Below are 19209 nucleotides of genomic sequence, written 5' to 3' on the forward strand. Positions count from 1 at the left end.
TGTCTTCTTTATGTTATTTTGATGATCTTGCTGTTAACATATAATAATGAACCAGCGCCATCCTAGTTTACCTTTTTATATGTGCAGGTGCTTAGCTGTCATGGCTGGAAACTTCTCTTGTCTTATTTGCTATCCTCATCTCCATTTTCTATGACTCTTACAAAGCAGAAATGAAAGCTATGAAACTTTATTTCTCTAGTTTGTATTAAAATACACAGACTTTGTTTTGGCATTTGTAGTCCTTACTCTTGATGCAAGGTTTTTTGTATGTATACTTAATATTTAAAATAGCTTCTTATGCATTGTTTTGTTTAAACTTTATTTCGTTTAGTTAAGTTTTCTTGGAATTGTTTAGAGCTTTGTAAAAACACACCAAAAAGCCCCACAAGTTCTCACTTTCAGAGCACAAAAGACTTACATGACTTTTGTACATAGTGTATATATAATCAATCATGATTTTATACCTGGATCTAAGTAACCATTGATTTCTAATGCTGTGATAAATTCTTTTTTGTTTGGAGGAGCTATAGTGTAGGATTTCTGTGCTGGATACAAGAGTTGGGAATTACCCTAACCAGTTGGTTAGTTTCTATATTTTATTACTAATTCAGAGGGTGCAGGTTAGTTTTAGCAGGCCACTCATGCTGCACTTCACTCTGTTGGCATTGCATCTCGTGCTTCATGGAGCTTGAGCTGATCAACCTATTTTTCAGTGTGATTTGGGGATCTTTGGTAAGAGTGAATGTCCTCTCGTGATACGTGTATTACAGCAGAAGTTCAGAAGTACTCTACAACTTGTCTGCGGGCAGAAGTGGTATTTAGTGTGCATATTTCTGGAAAGAACTTTTAAAACCAAATATTTTGTTAACAGGAGGAGAGATTGAAGAAAGAATTGAGAGTAAAGCTTGAATTGGCTAAATTCCTTCAAGACACAATTGAGGAGATGGCCTTAAAAAATAAAGCAGCCAAAGGAAATGTTACAAAAGATTTTTCAACGTTCTTTCAAAAGGTAAAATTTTTTTTAAAAAGTATTTTCTCTTCCTACCAAAAAAATAGATTTGCGTTTTGTTTGGTCTATGGTAATTGTCAGATACTTTTATTCTGTTGGATTTGAAGAAGCAGGATATAATAGGTTTTTTAGGATAGATTTCTTTTTTGCAAGTAATACTTCAGTGTGCTGAAGTTTTACTGTTCTTCGCTTTGGTGTTGTAGCTGGTACTTTCACTCTCTGATTCTAGAAGCAATATATTTCTGCTCATTTGCTTTCTTGTTCTCTTATTTTGTTAATAAGTCACTTCTAACATTAGAAAAAATAATGCACTCAGTGATTAGTCATGTAGTTTTTGACCTCTTTTTTTGAACATTGGGTGTAAAAAGTGGGAGAGAAGACTTATTTCCTAATTAACTGATTAAAACTTAGTGGGGCAAAAGTAAAAATTTCTTGTCAAATTTCATTCTGCTTGTAAAAACAGTTTTTAAATGCACAGGTGCTATACTGCTGAAATCCTTTTGGATACTGACTAGAATGTGGTATGATTGGGGTTTGCTAGAATGCAAGTGCTGCGTTTGGTGCAAAATTTTTCTATTCACAAGCAGTTGCTGACACAGAGAATAAATGTCAGATATCTGCCTCCTACACTGATGGCCTTCAGGTTTGGCAAGTTGTAGGTAAGGGTAAGGTGTTCCCTGGAGAAATGAAAAATACCTTCTTAAATCTTCTGAGGATAGGATTTATCTCAGTTTGCTCGCACTTAAGATTTCTCTTAATGGTGGGGCTGTTGAATAAGAGATCAACCATCATCAGGTGCTTTGTTGAAAGTAAGAGTGTAGTCCCCTCCTTTGGGGAGAGTATGTATTTGCACAGAAAAAGGCACATAAGCCTGGGGATTTCAGACCTGAACTTTACAAGTCCTGTGAGCTAGCTGGAGCTTTTCCTGCTTGCCAGTGGTGAGAATAAAGTTTTAAAGGGTGGGGTAATAAGATCATGTTGACTGTGCTGAGTAGGTTACCTCAGATACTGATATTGGCAAGTTTTGCCAGTCAGTATCTGTTTGCAAAGTCCGTGTACTTTGAAGCTTCTATGCAATCATCTGTTTCTGTTCTTTTTTCATCTGCAGAAAATTTTAAATGGTTAGTTACAGCAGTTAGTAGTTGAAGCGCTGACGCTGCAGACTCTGGGAGCGTGCCACTGCCATGCTTCATGTTTGGAACATTTTTTTTCTTCTGAAAGAACTGCTACTGAGAATTTACATTTGGCGGTTAATTTCTGTGGAAATAAATGACGTATCACTCCACATTTGCTGGAGGAAGTCCCAGGTTCCTCTCATGACTGACTAAAAAGAAGTTTCAGGCCCTGCATTTCTTATATGTGGGTGTGCTTTTTACAGCTATATATTTCTCATTTTTGCCATGGAGACAAACTTTATTGATGTCATTTCACTGTACTAGATAATAAATGTCAGAGCAAGAACCAGCTTAAAAGTTTCCCACCTTTTTGCTGTTCTTTTATAGCTGCTTCTGCAGTGAAGTAGTTGATGCTGCAAGAACCATTGATGACAAGAGTTTGCTGCAAAATTCCAGAATTTATCTGTGTTGCTTTGTATCTAGTGACATACTAAAAAGTTTCGGTTTGCACTTTCAAGAAACATATGCTTGGCTTTGCTAAAATTCAGCTTTAAACAAGGAAGAAAATACTTTCTGGTATTTTTGAAGTTCCATTTTTGGCTCCTGTAGTAAAGGAGCTATTGAAGTGGAACAACAAGGCCTTTGACCTTTCTTTCTCTGAGTTGGTTTCTCTGCTACACAAGTATCCTGGAGGTTAATGGACTCAAGACTATCTTGTCTTCCAAATTTTTATCTTTTCCTGTACTCAGGAGCTGTTCATTAAAAGATTTGAGTTGGCAAGTAAAACAGCTAGGCATAATAAATCAGGCTGTATAGGAAATGTTAGGTTTTCAGACTGTACTTATGTCACTTAGCTTATATTTTCTTTACAGGGCTTAAAAAAAGGTAGAGGGATTGGGAAAAGTGTTTTTTGGATATCTGTGTACTTACTGATAGTAAGTTTAGACTATTTAGACTTCCGTTTAGACTGAAGGTGTTAAGTGGGAGTACTTAATTGTTAAGTTCTATAGATTTTGGATTCAGTAATATCACTAATAAGCACTTGATGGTGTACTTAAAATAGAAAAATCAACATTTATACAGGTGATAATGTTTTACTCCGACCTGATGAGACTAGGGAATGATTTTTTTTCTACTTTGAACTGTTATTTCTGCTTCCAGTATTTGAATCTAATTACTGTGAAGTGCCATTTGGCAACGCATAACTTAAAAGCTTAACTTTGCGTTTGTACAAGCAGTTACATAGAACCTTCTATCAAGAAGGATGCAGAGTCCTTTCCCAAATAGCAGTTTATATTTTGGAATAACTTCAGGTACAAGTGCATTTGCACTGAAGTGCTGCAGAACAGCTAGGAGCTGGAAGCAAAACAGTGTTGTAACAAATGCGGTTGTGGAGAGAATGTAGGTGGCTAAGTGTCCAAATCCATGTTTCATAGGGACGCCAACGTGGCAAAATTTTTGCTGTTGGATGTACTGCTCCTCTATCTTCACAGGGTGATGCTTTTAATGTGCTTTTATGTTTAATAAGTATGGTACCAGAAGGAATACTTGCCAGTGTGACTTCTGTAGAAACTATTTATTTGCTTAGATATATATGTGTTGGGTTTCTTGGAGGTATCTCGTGGCAGTGCCAACTCAGACAGACCTGCTCATTAGTATACCTATGAATCTAATTTTTGTCTTAAGTAAGTTATGCAATCTTGTTGGAACTATCAAGACCGTCAATTCTTTTGCCTTTTATAGCAAATAAGTTGGGGTTTTAAAATTTTTTTTTCATGTCTCCCGTGTGTTCTATTTCCTATCCCAAAATTGATGCGAAGTACTTGAAAAAGAGAATATTTCTATTGTTCAAAATAATGCCCAACCATAACATTTGCTTTGAAAAGCTTTCTGTGTGTTTGTTTTTTCTTACAGATCAGGGAAACTGGTGAAAGACCCAGTAATGAGGAGATCTTAAGGTTCTCTAAACTGTTTGAAGATGAGTTGACTCTGGACAATCTAACCAGGCCTCAGTTGGTGGCACTTTGTAAATTGTTGGAACTTCAGTCAATTGGGACAAATAACTTTCTCCGCTTCCAGCTGACTATGAGGTTGAGAAGCATTAAAGCAGATGACAAGGTGAGTCATTCTAAATAGGCACTGGTTAATAATTTTGACATGTAAGAGTAGTGAGTGTGTGTTGGATATACGTATGTCTTCTTAGGCATTTTCCTTTTTTGTCTTAATTTTCTCATTTTTGAACTAACTTAGAACAGAAAGGCTTGAAGAGCTTAAAATCAGAAGTGTCCTTATTTGTAAAGAAAAAGCTGACCTTTTTTTAATCTACCATTAATTGTAATGAAAGTAATTGTTACAAAGAAAAGCATTTCTATGAAACTATAATTTTAAGGGAGCTGATAGAAGTATTAACTTAGAGATATTGACATTACTATTATGGAGCTTTTAAGACTACAGTATAATGTTCACTGTTTAAAAAGTGGAGGCTATTTTGTGTTATCACAGCAGCCTCTAGTGGCCGTTGTAAAAATACGGACTTCTGTGTGCGCGTTGATGGTGGTTCTTCAGTTTTGAGTTATTACATGTTAAAGTTTATTTTATGCTTTGTGCAGCTGATTGCTGAAGAAGGAGTTGATAGCCTGACTGTTAAAGAACTGCAGGCAGCTTGTCGTGCCCGAGGTATGAGAGCTCTTGGTGTGACAGAGGAGCGTCTCAAGGAACAGCTTAAACAGGTATGTTTTTGCAAGACTGAATACACAGACCTAACTTCAGTTGCTTGCTCTGATTTTTGTTATGATTCTGAGAAATCGTTTTGCTTCTGTTCTCATTAAAGGCTTGGTTAAAACAGTCTTTCTCCTTAATAAGCTTTTGTCGTGTACTGTGTGAGTATGTAGTAGCAGCGGGTTTCTGGCTTTTGACTAGGCCATGATGTTTTGTTGATGCAAATAGATAATTAAACATATCCAAAATATGTTTGCAGTTTTGGCACTTTGTCTTGTTAAGTGTTTGTATTACTCTGTAAAGAACTTTTCTTCAAGTAGATCAGTTCTTTCTCTTTTGGTGTTGCCTGGTTTAGAGGAAGAGGCATGTGAAACTAAATGCTTTTTCAAATATTCATACAATACTTCTTGAAATACTTCTGCAAACAAAATACTTCTTCATATATTTCAATGCAATTGCTGTAATTCTTAGCTGCTTATAGCCTGTAGTTCCTGTGCTAGGATACTGACTGATAAGCAGAGGTAAAAAAAATTACTGTTTTGTGTATACTTGACTTGATCTGTAAAAAAGAAAAAAATCCAGAAGTTAATTTGTTATATGTATTGCATTTATAGTGGTTAGATCTGCACCTGAACCAGGAAATCCCTACTTCGTTGCTTATCTTATCCAGAGCCATGTATCTTCCAGATACGCTTTCTCCAGCTGATCAGCTTAAAACAACGCTTCAGACACTACCAGAGAGTGTTGTAAGTATTGATATACATAGTCTGCAACCAGCTTTCAGTATCATCACTGAAAATCCGTTCAGGGAGGTAGATGTTCTTCTTGGTTCCTTTCCTTTCCTTGAAAAGCTAAACCATGAATAGGTTTGAGTGACCTCTGAACACAGAAGAAGTTGGCTTATATGTGGAGGGGTCTGAGAATAAAGCAAATAAAAGGCAATATTTCATTGCATGACAGTAGACAGTAATAGCATAAGAAGATTTAGAATACCCTTTTTACTGATATAAAAAAAAAAAAATCTACGCTCCAGGCAACTTAAAGACATTAATACATGAAAATGTTGATGATGATGTGTAGAGAGAGGAATTATCTGACTAGATTATTGGTAGTCTTGAGATAAAGAGAATGAAGAACATGTACAATTTCAGGGTAAAAAGTTCTTGTTCTCAAAGAAAGAGAATTATCTTTTTCTGAGAAGTGCAAAAATAGGGTAACTTTTGGGGGTTTTAACTACATTCATTAGCATACCTGTCCTACCTATCTTAATAAGGACATATAAATTTCTTATATTATGTAGACATATATATATATATATATAGACACATACATAGACTTTAATAGACTTCCTGCATTATTTATAGGCCAAAGAGGCTCAAGTCAAAGTGGCAGAAGTTGAAGGTGAAAAAGTAGATAACAAAGCACGGCTGGAAGCAACACTTCAGGAAGAGGAAGCCATCAGAAAAGAAAATGAAGAAAAAGAGATGGAAAGATTGTCTGAAGCTGCAGAGAAAGCCAAAGAAACCCTTCAAGTTGCAGCCATGGTAAGTTCTGGTCTCAACTATTCTGAAATAAATGTCAGTGATGTAGAAACTAGCATGTTATGAGTTACTGCCCCTGCTCTGGGTGTTGCCTGCAAGAAACTGGACTTTAGGCTCACATATGCAAGATGAGGGAGAGTATTAAAACAGACTGCAACACAGAAGGGTTGGCTGTGAAACATAAAAGATTGTCTCAGTCTTATGTAACTTTGATTTCTCTTTCCTCTTAATTAAAGTAATAAGAGAAGCCTTTTATTTCTGTAGCAAAGGTGATGGTTCTGTTTGTTGTTTTTTTTTTTTTTTTTTATTTCCCCCACCCTATACTTTAAAAGTTCTTATCTTTGACTCTTTCTTTTTGTCATTAACCTGATAATGTCATTGTATAATACTTGACTATAAAAGCTGCTGGCCTACTTTACTGGTGAACTAAGCCACAGGAGCTCACAGGCATAGTTCATTAAGTGCAAGTGGGTATTTTAATGTGAAACCATTCAATGTGTTGCAGTTTTTTTTAAAGTTGTCTTCTCATTAAAATGTCTGTGTCTACTTCAGCAACTGTTTCTATTTTGAGAAGTCATTCTTTACTGATGCTAATATGGATAATGTTATCTTTGTTTTATTTAAAACCTCATGGGTCTTTCAAATTTAGAAAGAGGTGGAATCAGCAGTAGATCTTGAAGCAGCTGCTCTGCAAGTTAAAAAAAGTGAGATGGCTATGGATACTGAACAAGAACTGGCAAGGGCAGATATGGCGATGCACTCAGAGACACTGAAAGATACAGCACCAGTATTGGAAGGCATTAAGGTAATCTGGATAACTGTATGTTTTTATACTTTTTAATGTAAAGAGTCAAAACATTTAGGTAAGAGCCATGATAAGTTTCCTGGCTGTCCTTCATTTTTCACCCTCTCACTGCATTCTATCAGTTAAAACCAGCTAATTAGTAGATTGCAAATTCTTAACCACCAATGCAGAAATTGAAGTCAGCACAAAACATCTGTGAGTGAGTACCTCCTTTATCTGTCTGTGTTACTGAAACTAATATACCTATTTTGGGGGGGCATTTGCACTGGCTATAGACACACTGGTTCTGTGCATGTCTAATCTATGTGTAGTTAACACAGGAGGAGGGAGAGGGCAAGTGTAGGTAAAGATGAGTGTTCCTTTCTTTTGAAGGGTGTAGCTAAGGCCAAAGGATTAAGTAGGAAACTAAGTTTGGACTATACTAGATTTGTATCGACTTCCTCTTCTAAAATGATATGAGCAGTATATGTACGCTATAAAAACTTTTCAGGGTATTCTTTCACTATTTCTGTAGTATGATGTTGAACATAGTTTATACCCCTGTTAAAGTAACAGATTAATTTCTAGGATTAGCATACTTTGTTACAGTCAAAGCATGCTGGTTTTAATCATTTGCTACCTGGCTGGCCTGTAGCTCCCCAGAGTCTCCTCCTTGCCCTTACTGAAGATAGGAGTCATATCTGCTTTCTTCCAGTCCTCAGAAATCTTTTCTGATGACCATGTCCTTTCAAAGATAACGGAGAGTGGCCTCTCAGTGACATCAAACAACTCCCTCAGCTCTTGTGGTTGTATCCCATTAAGTCTCATGGACTTGTGTGTGTTAGTTTGTTTAAATGTTCTCTGATGTGATCCTCCTCCACTGATGGTGGATATTCCTTGCTCCAGACTTCCCCATTAGTCTCGAAGACCTGGGATTCCTGAAGGCCAGTCTTATCAGTAAAGACTGAGGAAGGCAGTGACTACCTCTGCCTTTTCCATGTCCTTTTGCACCAGGTTCCTTGTCCCATTTAGCAGCAGGGTCATGTTTTCTCTTGTTTTCCTTTTGCTCCCAATGTACTTGTAGAAGCCCTTCTTGTGGCCCTTCATGTCCTTCACCAGATTCAACTTGAGGTGGGCTTTGGCTTTCCTGAACCCATCCATGCATGCTGGGACAGTGTCTCTGTATTCCTCCTGGGTCACCTGTCCCTGCTTCCACCTCTTGTATGCTTTCTTTTCATGTTTCAGTTGTACCTTGAGTTTTATTTGTAGCTGAGCACTTGATTTTTGTCCATGAGGTTTGATAACAGGATTTTTGTCAGTCCCAGTGTTACTTTGCAGAATAACAACATTAATTTAAAATGGATGTTTTTAAGTAGAAAAAATATTTTCAATTTTCCTGGACAGCATCATTCTCTACCTGCTATTATTATAACATTGTTTACTTTAGAATGCTGCCAAGAAGGTTTCAGTGGTAATAACAAAATGGAACTAATCCATATTGAAATCGTGCATTGTTGTGTGATGAGTTAACTGACTCAGCTGACTGTGTAGCTGGGTGCATGATAGTGCAGCCATGAGGAATGCTGTGGGAGGGAGGCAGGCAAGGCTGGGATCATCATCTCATTTGGAAACAGCAAGGATGTGTGATGTCGCAGCTAGCTTACACTGCCACATCTGGCATAGCATTCGCATTGCTGCCTGCCACGCCACCAACGCTGTGAGAATGTATGACACCAGGCCACAAACAAGACTTCTTCAACAGCCCTAACTGATACGAGCAAACAAGAAGTAAAGTTAGCGTGGCATTTCTTAACCAAGGTGACAGTGTGGCCTGTCCCCTAAAGATGCTTTCAAAGATTTTAAATGCTGTGAAACACATTCTTGCCTCTTAGAGGAAAAAGGTAAGACTCCCAGCTTCTTGAAGATGACTGATTTTATTTGAGGCAGAGGAATTTGTTTTCAAACTGCGTTGTTTGGGTTTTTTGGGTTGGGTTTTTTGGGGAGGGGTAAAGTGAACTATAGATGTTGTATTAAAATCAGAAGTGAGATTGATACCTAGATATTAACAGTACACTGAAACTCTTTCTGAGTTGACAAAGGGGCTGGATGCCTAGTTTGTGAAGTGTTCTGTAGTTGTTTCTTGGAAGCATATCATCCTTCTGCTCTGTGTTTCTGGCATCCTTGTTTGTATGTGTCTTTCTGTACTCTACTTGTGTGGCTGTTCAGAGTTTAGCCATTCAAAATAAAAGCTGGTGTATGGGTAAGATTAATGTGCTAACTGTAGCTAGTATTATGGGATTTTAGCATTTTTAATGAATTGCCTTGAAGTCTTATTCTTTAAGTATTCAGTTGGCAGTTAGATTTTTATTCTCAGCTTTTCAAGAGACAGGTATACTTCACAAACTATGGATGTTCATCCTCATTCTCACAAAGGTTGTTGAAGATAACTTTGCTCCAGCTCAACTTCCTAAACTTAGCTCTGCACATTTTTTTTGTGTAATCTGTCTTTCCTGTACGTAATGAATCATTTCTCAATCATTTGGATTTTTCACCCAGCAAAGAAGGAAGTAAAACATTCTTAAATGAGACAATCAGGTACAGAATTTCAAATAGCCAAAACTCACATAATGAATCACATTAGCTGAACTTAATACTGATGCACTTAAAAAATACGTACCATAGCAAACTAATTGCCTTAGTATTTATGATCTTTGCATTAGCATCAAAATGCAGATTCTCTGCATTAGCCTCAAAATGGCTATGAACAATACTGACTCCGAACATGGAAAACGAATTTTGAGTCTGTTTTTTCTGTTAAAAGACCTGAAATCTTTGAGGAAAATCACAAATGTGTCTTTCACTAATTTGTATATATTTTGTTACAGGGTGAGGAAATCACTAAGGAGGAGATTGACATGCTGAGTGATGCTTGCACCAAGCTGCAGGAACAGAAAAAATCATTAACAAAGGAGAAGGAGGAGCTTGAGGAATTGAAGGGTGATATCCAGGAGTATAGTGAGGTGAAGAATGGGGCATGGAAGTTCTATTTTTATTTCTGTTCATGTTTAGTTCTAGCATAAATGATCCACAAATTTAAAGATTATCTTGCTTGGATGTCTGTGACCTTGTAGTTGGTAGCTGAGTGAATGAACTTTGTATGGGACAATGCAGAACCTCATTTGTATAATGTGTTTAAAGCCTAGTTAAAATCATTGGAGTAGTTCCCACCAGATGAGAATCCTGTTCCTGCTCTTATTCCCGGGGAGACTAGACTAACAGGTGCTAACTGTTGGTGTGCTGCAGTTCTTTCTTATCAAGCATAGATGTCAGTATTACAGATACTTCAAGTTAAGTAGAATGAATCTTATACAATCTTATGAAGGATGTGGAAAATAACATTTAAGGGGTGCATTAAAAAGGCAGCAGTGTTATAATTTATTGTTCTAATCCCAGTTTGGCTTTATATGTCTATATATTTGCATTTCATTTATGAATGGCTCCTGTCTTGGAATGCTAGTCGAAGTTAGTAGTGTCTGTTGTTGAGAATTCACACCAACAAAAGCTTTTCTCTCTTGACCATTTCTTTTAGGATTTGCAAGAGATAAAAGAGCTCTCTAAAACTGGCCAGGAAGAAGCAGTGGAAGAGTCAAAGGCAAGCAAGCGATTGACCAAGAGGGTGAACCGAATGATTGGTCAGATAGACAAAATTATTAATGAATTAGAGACAAGTCAAAAGACGGTGGATGTAAAGCTGGACGGTGGTGATAGTCCTCCTGCTGGGTGAGTGACTTGAGAGCACTCAATGTGTCTCATGACTGTTCATCTTCAGTCTTGCTTTTGTCTGAGGTGTGTTAGATAAGAATTAGCAAATAAGTTGCTGTTTGGAATGTTAAGATAATTTATTTTAAAAATGAAATTAATAAAATTGTGCTGTAGATTTTCTGTCTTCTGAGGTATGTTACATATGGTTGAAATGACGAAGGAAAAAAGCAGGCATAATTCCCCAGATGCTAGTCCTGTGCGGGTTCTGAAAGTCAAAGCATCAATTAGTATCTTACCATCTTGTTCACGCTTCTAGCACTAATGGTGTTGCAGGTGAAATCATGCCTTTAGTCATGCTCCTCATGCAGTAGGTTTGCTCTGTGTCATTGATTGAAAAGGTGTGCAGCAGTATGGTAAGCATATACTCATGTTTGTTGTTCTTTAGCAGTGAAGATGTCAGTGAGGAGAAAAATTGCAAAAAAGTCTATTCTTTCTCTGGAGGGAAATGGGGAAACAGGTCTAATGGAAGTAAGGAGATAATTTTACATGGTCCCTTTCTGAAAATTTGCTTCATTTCAACTTTAACACACTTGCAGGTTTTCAAAGAAAAATCTTTCTTTGTAGTTTCATTGCAAAATTCATCTATCAACACTTTTCCAGGTCTTAATGTTACTGGAGAGTCTTTCAGGCAGTCATATGCTGAATGGTCATAGGTTGCATATTGGAGGCACTGAAATACCTAAAAACTGTGACTGTAATTCTCACAGCTTGTGATCGTGAATGTTGTATTAATCTAGCTTATGCTTGCACCATTTTGTGTGATTCATGAAGAGAGCTTCCCAGCTCCCATAGAGCATACCTAAGCAGGATTCTGCTTTTGTTCCTTTGGAACTTTGTTTTTTCCAGTCCCCAGGGCAAAAGGTTATTTGATTCAAATTTTGTGTAACAAGATTAAGGTGGCCATATGAATAGTGCTATAGAGAAGTCGTTGATCAAAATGATCTGAATTTGTAAATTAAAAATACAATCTGTTTGTACTGAACATAATTATACTTTATGTAGTGGATGGTTTTGTGGATAATTTTGTAAGTGATTGTGGATGACTGAAAATTATTAGTTTAAATATTGCTTAATTGTTGAAGGCTTGCTTTTTAACCTTCAAGTTGGTGTAGTCATTACCAGGCCATCAAGAGTCATAGAAATGACACAAGTCTGGGACATTTAGTGACAGCTTAAGAAATGCTTCTTGAACAAAAGTCAGTCTGTGCCCAGAGGTTAGGCCGGGTATGGAGCTGGGACTATACAGATAAAGCCCTTGTGGTTAATATTTATTGAGTTCACGGTCTCCTGCATTTCAACTTGACCTATGCTGGAAGATGGTTCTTCAAACCCAACAAAACTACATAGGCAAGCAGAGGCTTTAGGTTGCAGACGACAGACAACTTCAGCTTCATGAGATCAGTAAGCAGACAGTGGAAATATGTGAAACCTGCTAGTCACGATGTCAAGTTTAGTCCTTTCTTCTACGAAGCCTGTTCCTTGATATGAGTAAATGAAGCCTGTTTGAACAAAACAGCTAAATTGCTAAAGCGATTAGTTCTCAGCTTTTGTTTTCCTGTGACTTTCATTAATTTTGTGTAGGCCAGCCTCTCTAAATCTAGAAGGATGACAGGTGCATGGCACTGCATCTTTGGTAAATGGGGCAGGGGGAGGCAAAGGGCATTAGGTACACAGCCTGGGAAGCACAGAAACTGTGCTGAACTTCATTTCAAATGCTACTGGATAACTATATTTGTGCAATAAAGCACGTGGAAACCAGAAGTGTGAGATTTGATGGTAAGATAAAGATTCATTTGAAATCTGCTTGCTGATCAGTAACTCGTTTTTGCTTTTTTGCGTTCTGTTCAGGATTATAAGTATATAAATAAATAATGTTTTTACAAATGACGTGCAATATAGTGACTTTCAGTACTGCCTTTTGTCGACTTTACTTCTTTGGAGTAGCTGCTTGCCATGTACACATTGTGCTTCCTCTCCAGGGAGAATCTCATCAGTATTGCTGAGCTAATTAATGCGATGAAACAAATCCAGAAGATTCCAGAGGAGAAGCTAACTAGGATTGCAGAGGCACTAGATGAAAATAAGGATGGCAAGATTGATATAGATAATGTTGTTAAGGTAAGTCTCCGGACTACTTAAAAAAAATAAGGTTAGCCATCCTTCAAACATTGTACCTGTTTTGACTTAAATTCATATTGCTGTCTTTTGCAAGAGTCTTTACTTGATGCCAGTGAGGTTTTTGGTAATGTATTGTGAATAGATCTTGTAATACATGTTAGCATCTTCAGAATTTATATGGCTATTTTTGGGGATGAGGGGAGGGGAAGTCTTTATCCTGTGTCTGTTACCCACGTTACCTTTAAAGCTGTAGGTTTTCCTGTATGCCTATGTCAAGTTCTGTAAAATATGGTAATTCTGTTGTGCTACTTATGATTGGGAGGGAGGATGAGAAGGAGCTTTGGAAGAACTACTTTTGGAATACCACTATTAGCCGAAGTCTTGACATGACATATAGATACACTTTATGTCAACACAAGATAATAGCTTCTCTTGCCTACTTGTATACCTTAGATATGTCATTGAGACCTGTATTTCCTTTGCTTGAAAGACATCAGACCATCAGTTGTCCTTTAGGTCCCTTGTAAATGACCTGTGTTCTTTGCCTGATTTGTCCTGTTTTCTCATTTTGTGGAACATTCTCAGGTTTTCCCTGCATTTCTCCTTCATTTTCTTGTTTCCTTTTTACTTGCTAAAATTAGAGATGTCCTGAAACTAACTTCCTTGCAAGTAATTTTCCTACTCAATACAGAAATAGCACTTAAACTGTGGCCAGCTAGAAAATACAGCATCAGCCTTTTGAAACTCATTTTTCCTCTCTACTGACTTGACTTGAAGTTGTCCCAGTGGTGATTATCTTCCCTGTTGCTCTAAACAACCATTGTACATTTAGCAGCACAGGTAAAATATACTTCTGAATTCTGTGTATAATGCAGAATAATTCTAGGGACTTGAGGAGTTATGCCAAGAATGTATTTGTACAAAAAGCTATATAAAGGAATTTGGAATCACTTGCTAAATTATTTTTTCCTTTTGCTTTCTGAAAGCACTACCCTCTCAACTTTTAAGTTTTTGTAAATTTGTGCCTATTTAGTACAGTAGGTCTTTTTGATAAAATTAAGCCTATAAAATAAGTGTTGTCTTAAATACTATTTCAGCAGGTACTGAATCTGAGCTTTCCATTGGAACAGATACAATAAATGGGTCTGTTTTACTGATGCTTTAGAATGTGAGGTTTTGTGTGCTGAGGTCAAAAGTTCTAGAACATGTGATTTAAGTTCTAGCTTTTTTTTAATATGCTGGATATGTTTGAGACACTGGTTGTAGTTTAAGTTTGTGTTTTGTGTAAGAAAAAACGCTGGTTTTCTTGAATATGAGAGAACCAATAATTTTTTTTTTTGTCTTGACAAAATTTATGATAGGAAAATGCCCCAATCATATAAAAACTAAATGCTCTCTCAATTTCATTTTATGTTCTTGTAGGTAGTAGAATTGATTGACAAAGAAGATATCGATATTGGCACCAGTCAGGTTGCTGAGATTATGGCACTGCTTCAAAAAGAAGAAAAACTGGAAGAAAAAGAGAAAGCAAAGGAAAAGCACGATAAAGAAGCTGCAGAAGCAAAGAATTGAGCTTCAGAATCTGAAGCTAATCCCAACTGTAACCAAAACCTTGTATATCTTTCTGTGTCTAATGGCTACGTATTACTTGAGCTTTGTGATTATGGGAAGTGTTTTGAGCTGATTCTAGTAATAAATTATAGATATGTTTTCTGACACATGGAATGACATTTCCGTTCATGAAAGAAGTGATTTACTGTCATTCCGTATAGATGAAAACAAAATACGCTTTTTTAGCAGTGCTCCTGCCCACAAAATCATGTATTTGCACTCATTGTTGTGGTACAGTGATCCATTAAACATGCAGGTTTGCTGTATAAATTAAGTGTATCATGGAAAAATGTTTCTCATTTATTTTCTTTCGTCATTATATGGGGCCCAACCTTGCTCTGCTTCTACCTTTTAGCTTTTTCAGAATTTAATACAAACTTTCCCTTCTGTCACAATATTACATGTTTTTAACCTGTTAGTGAAGATTCTCTGGCTTCAGTAGTAGCTACTTAGATTGAGTTTTATTTAAGCTAAATATCACTAAGCTGTTGCCTCACTGACGGAGAATGTGACATTCTAATCACTTTTATGAATTCATGATTATTATTTTTTTTCTGTTGAAGGGAAAGTCAGACTTATTTTTCCCTAGAATGGAAACTTCCCATGAAGTTTTCTTCTTATGGGTGCCTTAAATTTCTTAAGACTGGGAGTAGAGGATGTCACTTCTACTCAAAATTCCATGAATTACTAAAGCATTAGAATCACAGGAGCCTTCAAAATAGTTTCAGAACACAATCTGTCACACAGTAAAGTGAGTTAAAATGTTTGTCTAAATAGCAAAATGAAAATAATCATAAGGGGAAAATGTCAGTTGTGATCTTTTTGCATAGATTTTTTTAAAAAATGCAGTTATCTCCGCATGTTTGTTGTTTTTATGTGACAATTATTTACACCATAACTAGTTCTCTTACCTCTCAGTTTTCATCTCGGGTATAAAATCACTAACCAGATATAGTCAAAGTACATAAATACTTTCATCTCATGGCCTTGCTTACTGTGCAGTCAACAAGTCATGTCTGGTATTGCCAGTGCTTTGATTACATCATTGGCTTTCTAATTAATTGCTTATAGTTACTGTCTTTAACTGTGAGATTAAATACTGACAGTAGGTCAAGGTTCACTCATTAGTGTCTGTCCTTAGTAAATTTTTAAGCTTAAAAACTAAAATACCAACTCTGGGATGTTCCATAATTCCTGGTAGCCTAAATTTTCCACTCTTTCTTAAAATCTGTGAAGAAATACACAGTGTGACTTGAACCAGCAGGGTTGTGGTTTGTTTTTTTTATTTTATTTTTATTTTGCACCCAGTATTATAAAATATATGAACATTCTTGATTTTGTGTACACTATAGAGAGCACATCTTACAATGGTGCTGTACACAGTGATATCGAGGTGGGCAGTTAGCGCTTAATGCTTTTAGTCATAGTTGCATATTTTTGTAGAAAATGTTGACTCCCAAGCATATTTCGGCATAATTCCATGTTCAGTATTTATCTAGATTGGCTAAATTATTTGTGAAGACTTATTTGAAGTTAGTGGAACAAAAAAAGTTTTGACAGTCTCATGGCTTGCATGATGGACCATTGTATTTAGTTGTTTCCAAAGCAAGATGTACAGTAAGATGTACAGTACAATTAATTATAGAAAAAGGATCAGTGTTTAGTTCAAGTATCGAGTTCATATTCTGTACAGTTTGCAAAGAAAGCTGCTTACAGTAAGATCCTCCTGAGAATTAATGTAATTGTATCTGAAGTGTAAAATAGCTGTGACACAACTGAAATTTCAAATCAGTACAATCTTTGTAGTTAATGTACCCGTAAACAAGGGGACTGTTCTCTTTCTTGTAAATTGAGATTAACTTGCAGATTTCAGCCTGAAGGTCAGTTTGTAGATTTTGAAGATAGGATTTCAGTAGGTGCTTTTTTAGGCCAAAATTCCTTAGATGAAAATGCAAGAGTAAAACTAATTTCACAAAAACACAATTTAAAAACTAATTTTACATTGAATAATTTACAATTAGAATTAATGGGCTTTGGAGTATGCAAAATTTTGCAGTTGCATATCTTCAACTTGAAAATGATGCATAACAATCTTACTTGACATTCCTGAAACATGATAAAGATACTCTAAAATTGTCTGCTACCTTTCATGGAATATCAAAAACCTAAGAATTGTATGCACTTTAATGCATGCAAGTTTAAAACAGGGAAGTAGCAGAAAAAGCTGTTTTCAAAGATTTATTGATTAAAGTTTTACAGAGCTTTAACTGTCCTTACAGTAAATTATCTGATTGTAGTATTGGGGAGTTTAAGACACTTTGCTGCTGTTCTTTTTCTGTGTTTACTGTTCACTTAAATTTTCTGTGGATTAAAAAAGAAGGGAGTCAAAACTAGCTGATTTTTTTTTAATGAAGAATGTCCTGATTAAAATAATTGTGATACATTTATTGAACATTTTTAGCTTTTGGCCTTGTTTGAAATTTGGCATATTGTGAAATTTTAGCAGGTTAAATGTCAATCACAAATGTCAGTTTTCCCCTGTTACCTAAAGCATTTAAAGGACATACGCATCAACCATAGCGAAGCATTTTCACAGGGAATATTTTCCTTCTGATGTTGAAAGTAGGCAAACCCATGACAGCTGGACTTGAACACCACATGTTCTGCAAGCTTAAAAAGCTTAGAAAGCCCTCGGTGATTCCCATTTACCCAGTTTTGAACCTTCCCAAGCAGCTCTCTCCAGTCGATACAGTCAACTCCAGCAAATCGGTGGCTTGAGGACTAGCTTCAGGCAACATGCTGTGTTGTCTTCTGTGTTGACCAAAAGAACAGAAGCTGCAGTACTTTCAGAGAAAGGATGACTTCAGAGTGTACAGTAACTGGTCAGAACTTATTCCTGAATGAATATTTAATCAGGAGATGTAAATATTTGTTTAAATAATTAAAGGATGTGTGAGATTTCGGTGACCTTGTGACTTACACAGGCAAAGCCTCTAAGCTCAGAGTTAGGTGATCGGTAAGACTCTTGTTGGGGTTGTTTCAGATTCAAGTAAGATCAGATTTTGATTATAAACTATTCAGGGGGAAAAATGTAAAACATTTAAAAAGCTTTTAAAAAAAATGCATTTAGCAACAGGGAAGAGAGGTAAAGTAGGATGTAATTTCTTTTTTCCCCCTTCAAAACAAGCAGGTTATAGGACCTATTTTATTGAAAAACTTGTTTCCATTTCATGTTGGCTCAAAAGATTTTTTTTACTGAGATTTTCATCATTCACTGCATGCTGCAAGAGTAAATCTGCCTGCAAGTTAAGTACCAGAACGCTAATACCTCCTTTGTCAGCGGGACTGCATGCAGGTAGAGAATACTCTCTTGACAGGATAGTACCTTACACTTAGGTAGGCTTTGTCTGAGGGAAAAAGTTACGTCTTTTATACAACTCCAAAATACTTCTTGTAACTTTATATCTACATACCTTGCTAATCATTTAAACTTTAGCTACTTCAGCATGTATTTAAATACTTTTAAATTGTTTATATCAAATTATTTGGTATATTTAATTAAAAGAATAATCCCATATTCTGTTCTTTGTATATATTCCAGGTTTTGCTTTTCAATTGAAGAATTTCAGCCCATGTTACAAATTTAGGTTAAAAATCATTCGTCTGTGCTCTGAGCATACTGGTCCTGTGTTTGCCATAATGCAGTATAAAATTTTTAAGTTAATTGGAGCTTGTGTCCTTTGTTTAGTTATAATAAATGTATCATTTTGAAACCTAATCTCTCCATTATGTTTTTGTTGCTTTGGTTTATTTAGAGCTGTTCAGAAGAGATGCCAGTCAGAGCTGGACACTGACGAGCTGAGCATTATAACTGAAACGTTTGGGGTAAAAGAGGGCAAGTGGAGGACAAATCTTTAAACTGGGTGGGTGGTGAGGTGAGGTGGGTTGTGTGGGATTGGGGGTGTGTGTGTGTGTGTTAGTTCTTGCAGAAATTCTCCTGATGAATGTGAGACTGCTTGCCTGATGTAGTGAATTGTGCTAAACCATTCTTTCTAACTATTGTATTTTAGGTATGAAAGTGGGGAGCAGTGTACTCTTTACTATAAGGAACTAATGGAAAGGTTAAGATCTATTCCATGTAGAAATAAGTCTCCTTAGGAAAGATCCATGTTTGGTCTTTGCCCAAGCTAGGGGAGAAAACACATCTGAAATGGTTCTAAAGACTGATTATTTTATGCCATGCCATGCCCCTTGCCCCTGATTTTGCAAAATAATATGTATTCCTCTGTAATGCTAATATTCCTCACAAAGTTCATCCCGGCGTACAGCAGACTTTTAAGTCTTGGGCATATCCAACAATATGCTTTGTTAATTAAAAGCTGTTAATGATTTATTGCTACCTCTCCTCTCGAAGCTTTGGCAGCCTGGGTGGGAAGGCAGAGAGAGCCCAAGCCAGCAAGGTGTTCCAGTCCACAGCTGGTCCCTTGGAAA

The 19209-nt window shown here is 36.5% G+C and overlaps 1 protein-coding gene across 1 annotated transcript in view; it reads left to right on the forward strand.

Moving 5' to 3' along the window:
- LETM1 (leucine zipper and EF-hand containing transmembrane protein 1) overlaps positions 1-18496 on the forward strand; it is a 31413-nt gene extending 12917 nt beyond the window's left edge. Inside the window, exons 5-14 of the mRNA XM_069795440.1 lie at positions 872-1009; positions 4039-4242; positions 4734-4853; positions 5457-5588; positions 6207-6386; positions 7033-7188; positions 10053-10187; positions 10757-10947; positions 12969-13107; positions 14530-18496. Coding sequence (XP_069651541.1) covers positions 872-1009; positions 4039-4242; positions 4734-4853; positions 5457-5588; positions 6207-6386; positions 7033-7188; positions 10053-10187; positions 10757-10947; positions 12969-13107; positions 14530-14679 — 1545 coding nt within the window. The 3' untranslated portion in view covers positions 14680-18496. The remainder of the gene's footprint in view (positions 1-871; positions 1010-4038; positions 4243-4733; positions 4854-5456; positions 5589-6206; positions 6387-7032; positions 7189-10052; positions 10188-10756; positions 10948-12968; positions 13108-14529) is intronic.
- Positions 18497-19209: the final 713 nt, after the last annotated feature.

Source organism: Haliaeetus albicilla, chromosome 1 (genome assembly GCF_947461875.1).
Source record: "Haliaeetus albicilla chromosome 1, bHalAlb1.1, whole genome shotgun sequence".
In the NCBI taxonomy this organism is placed as follows: domain Eukaryota; kingdom Metazoa; phylum Chordata; class Aves; order Accipitriformes; family Accipitridae; genus Haliaeetus; species Haliaeetus albicilla.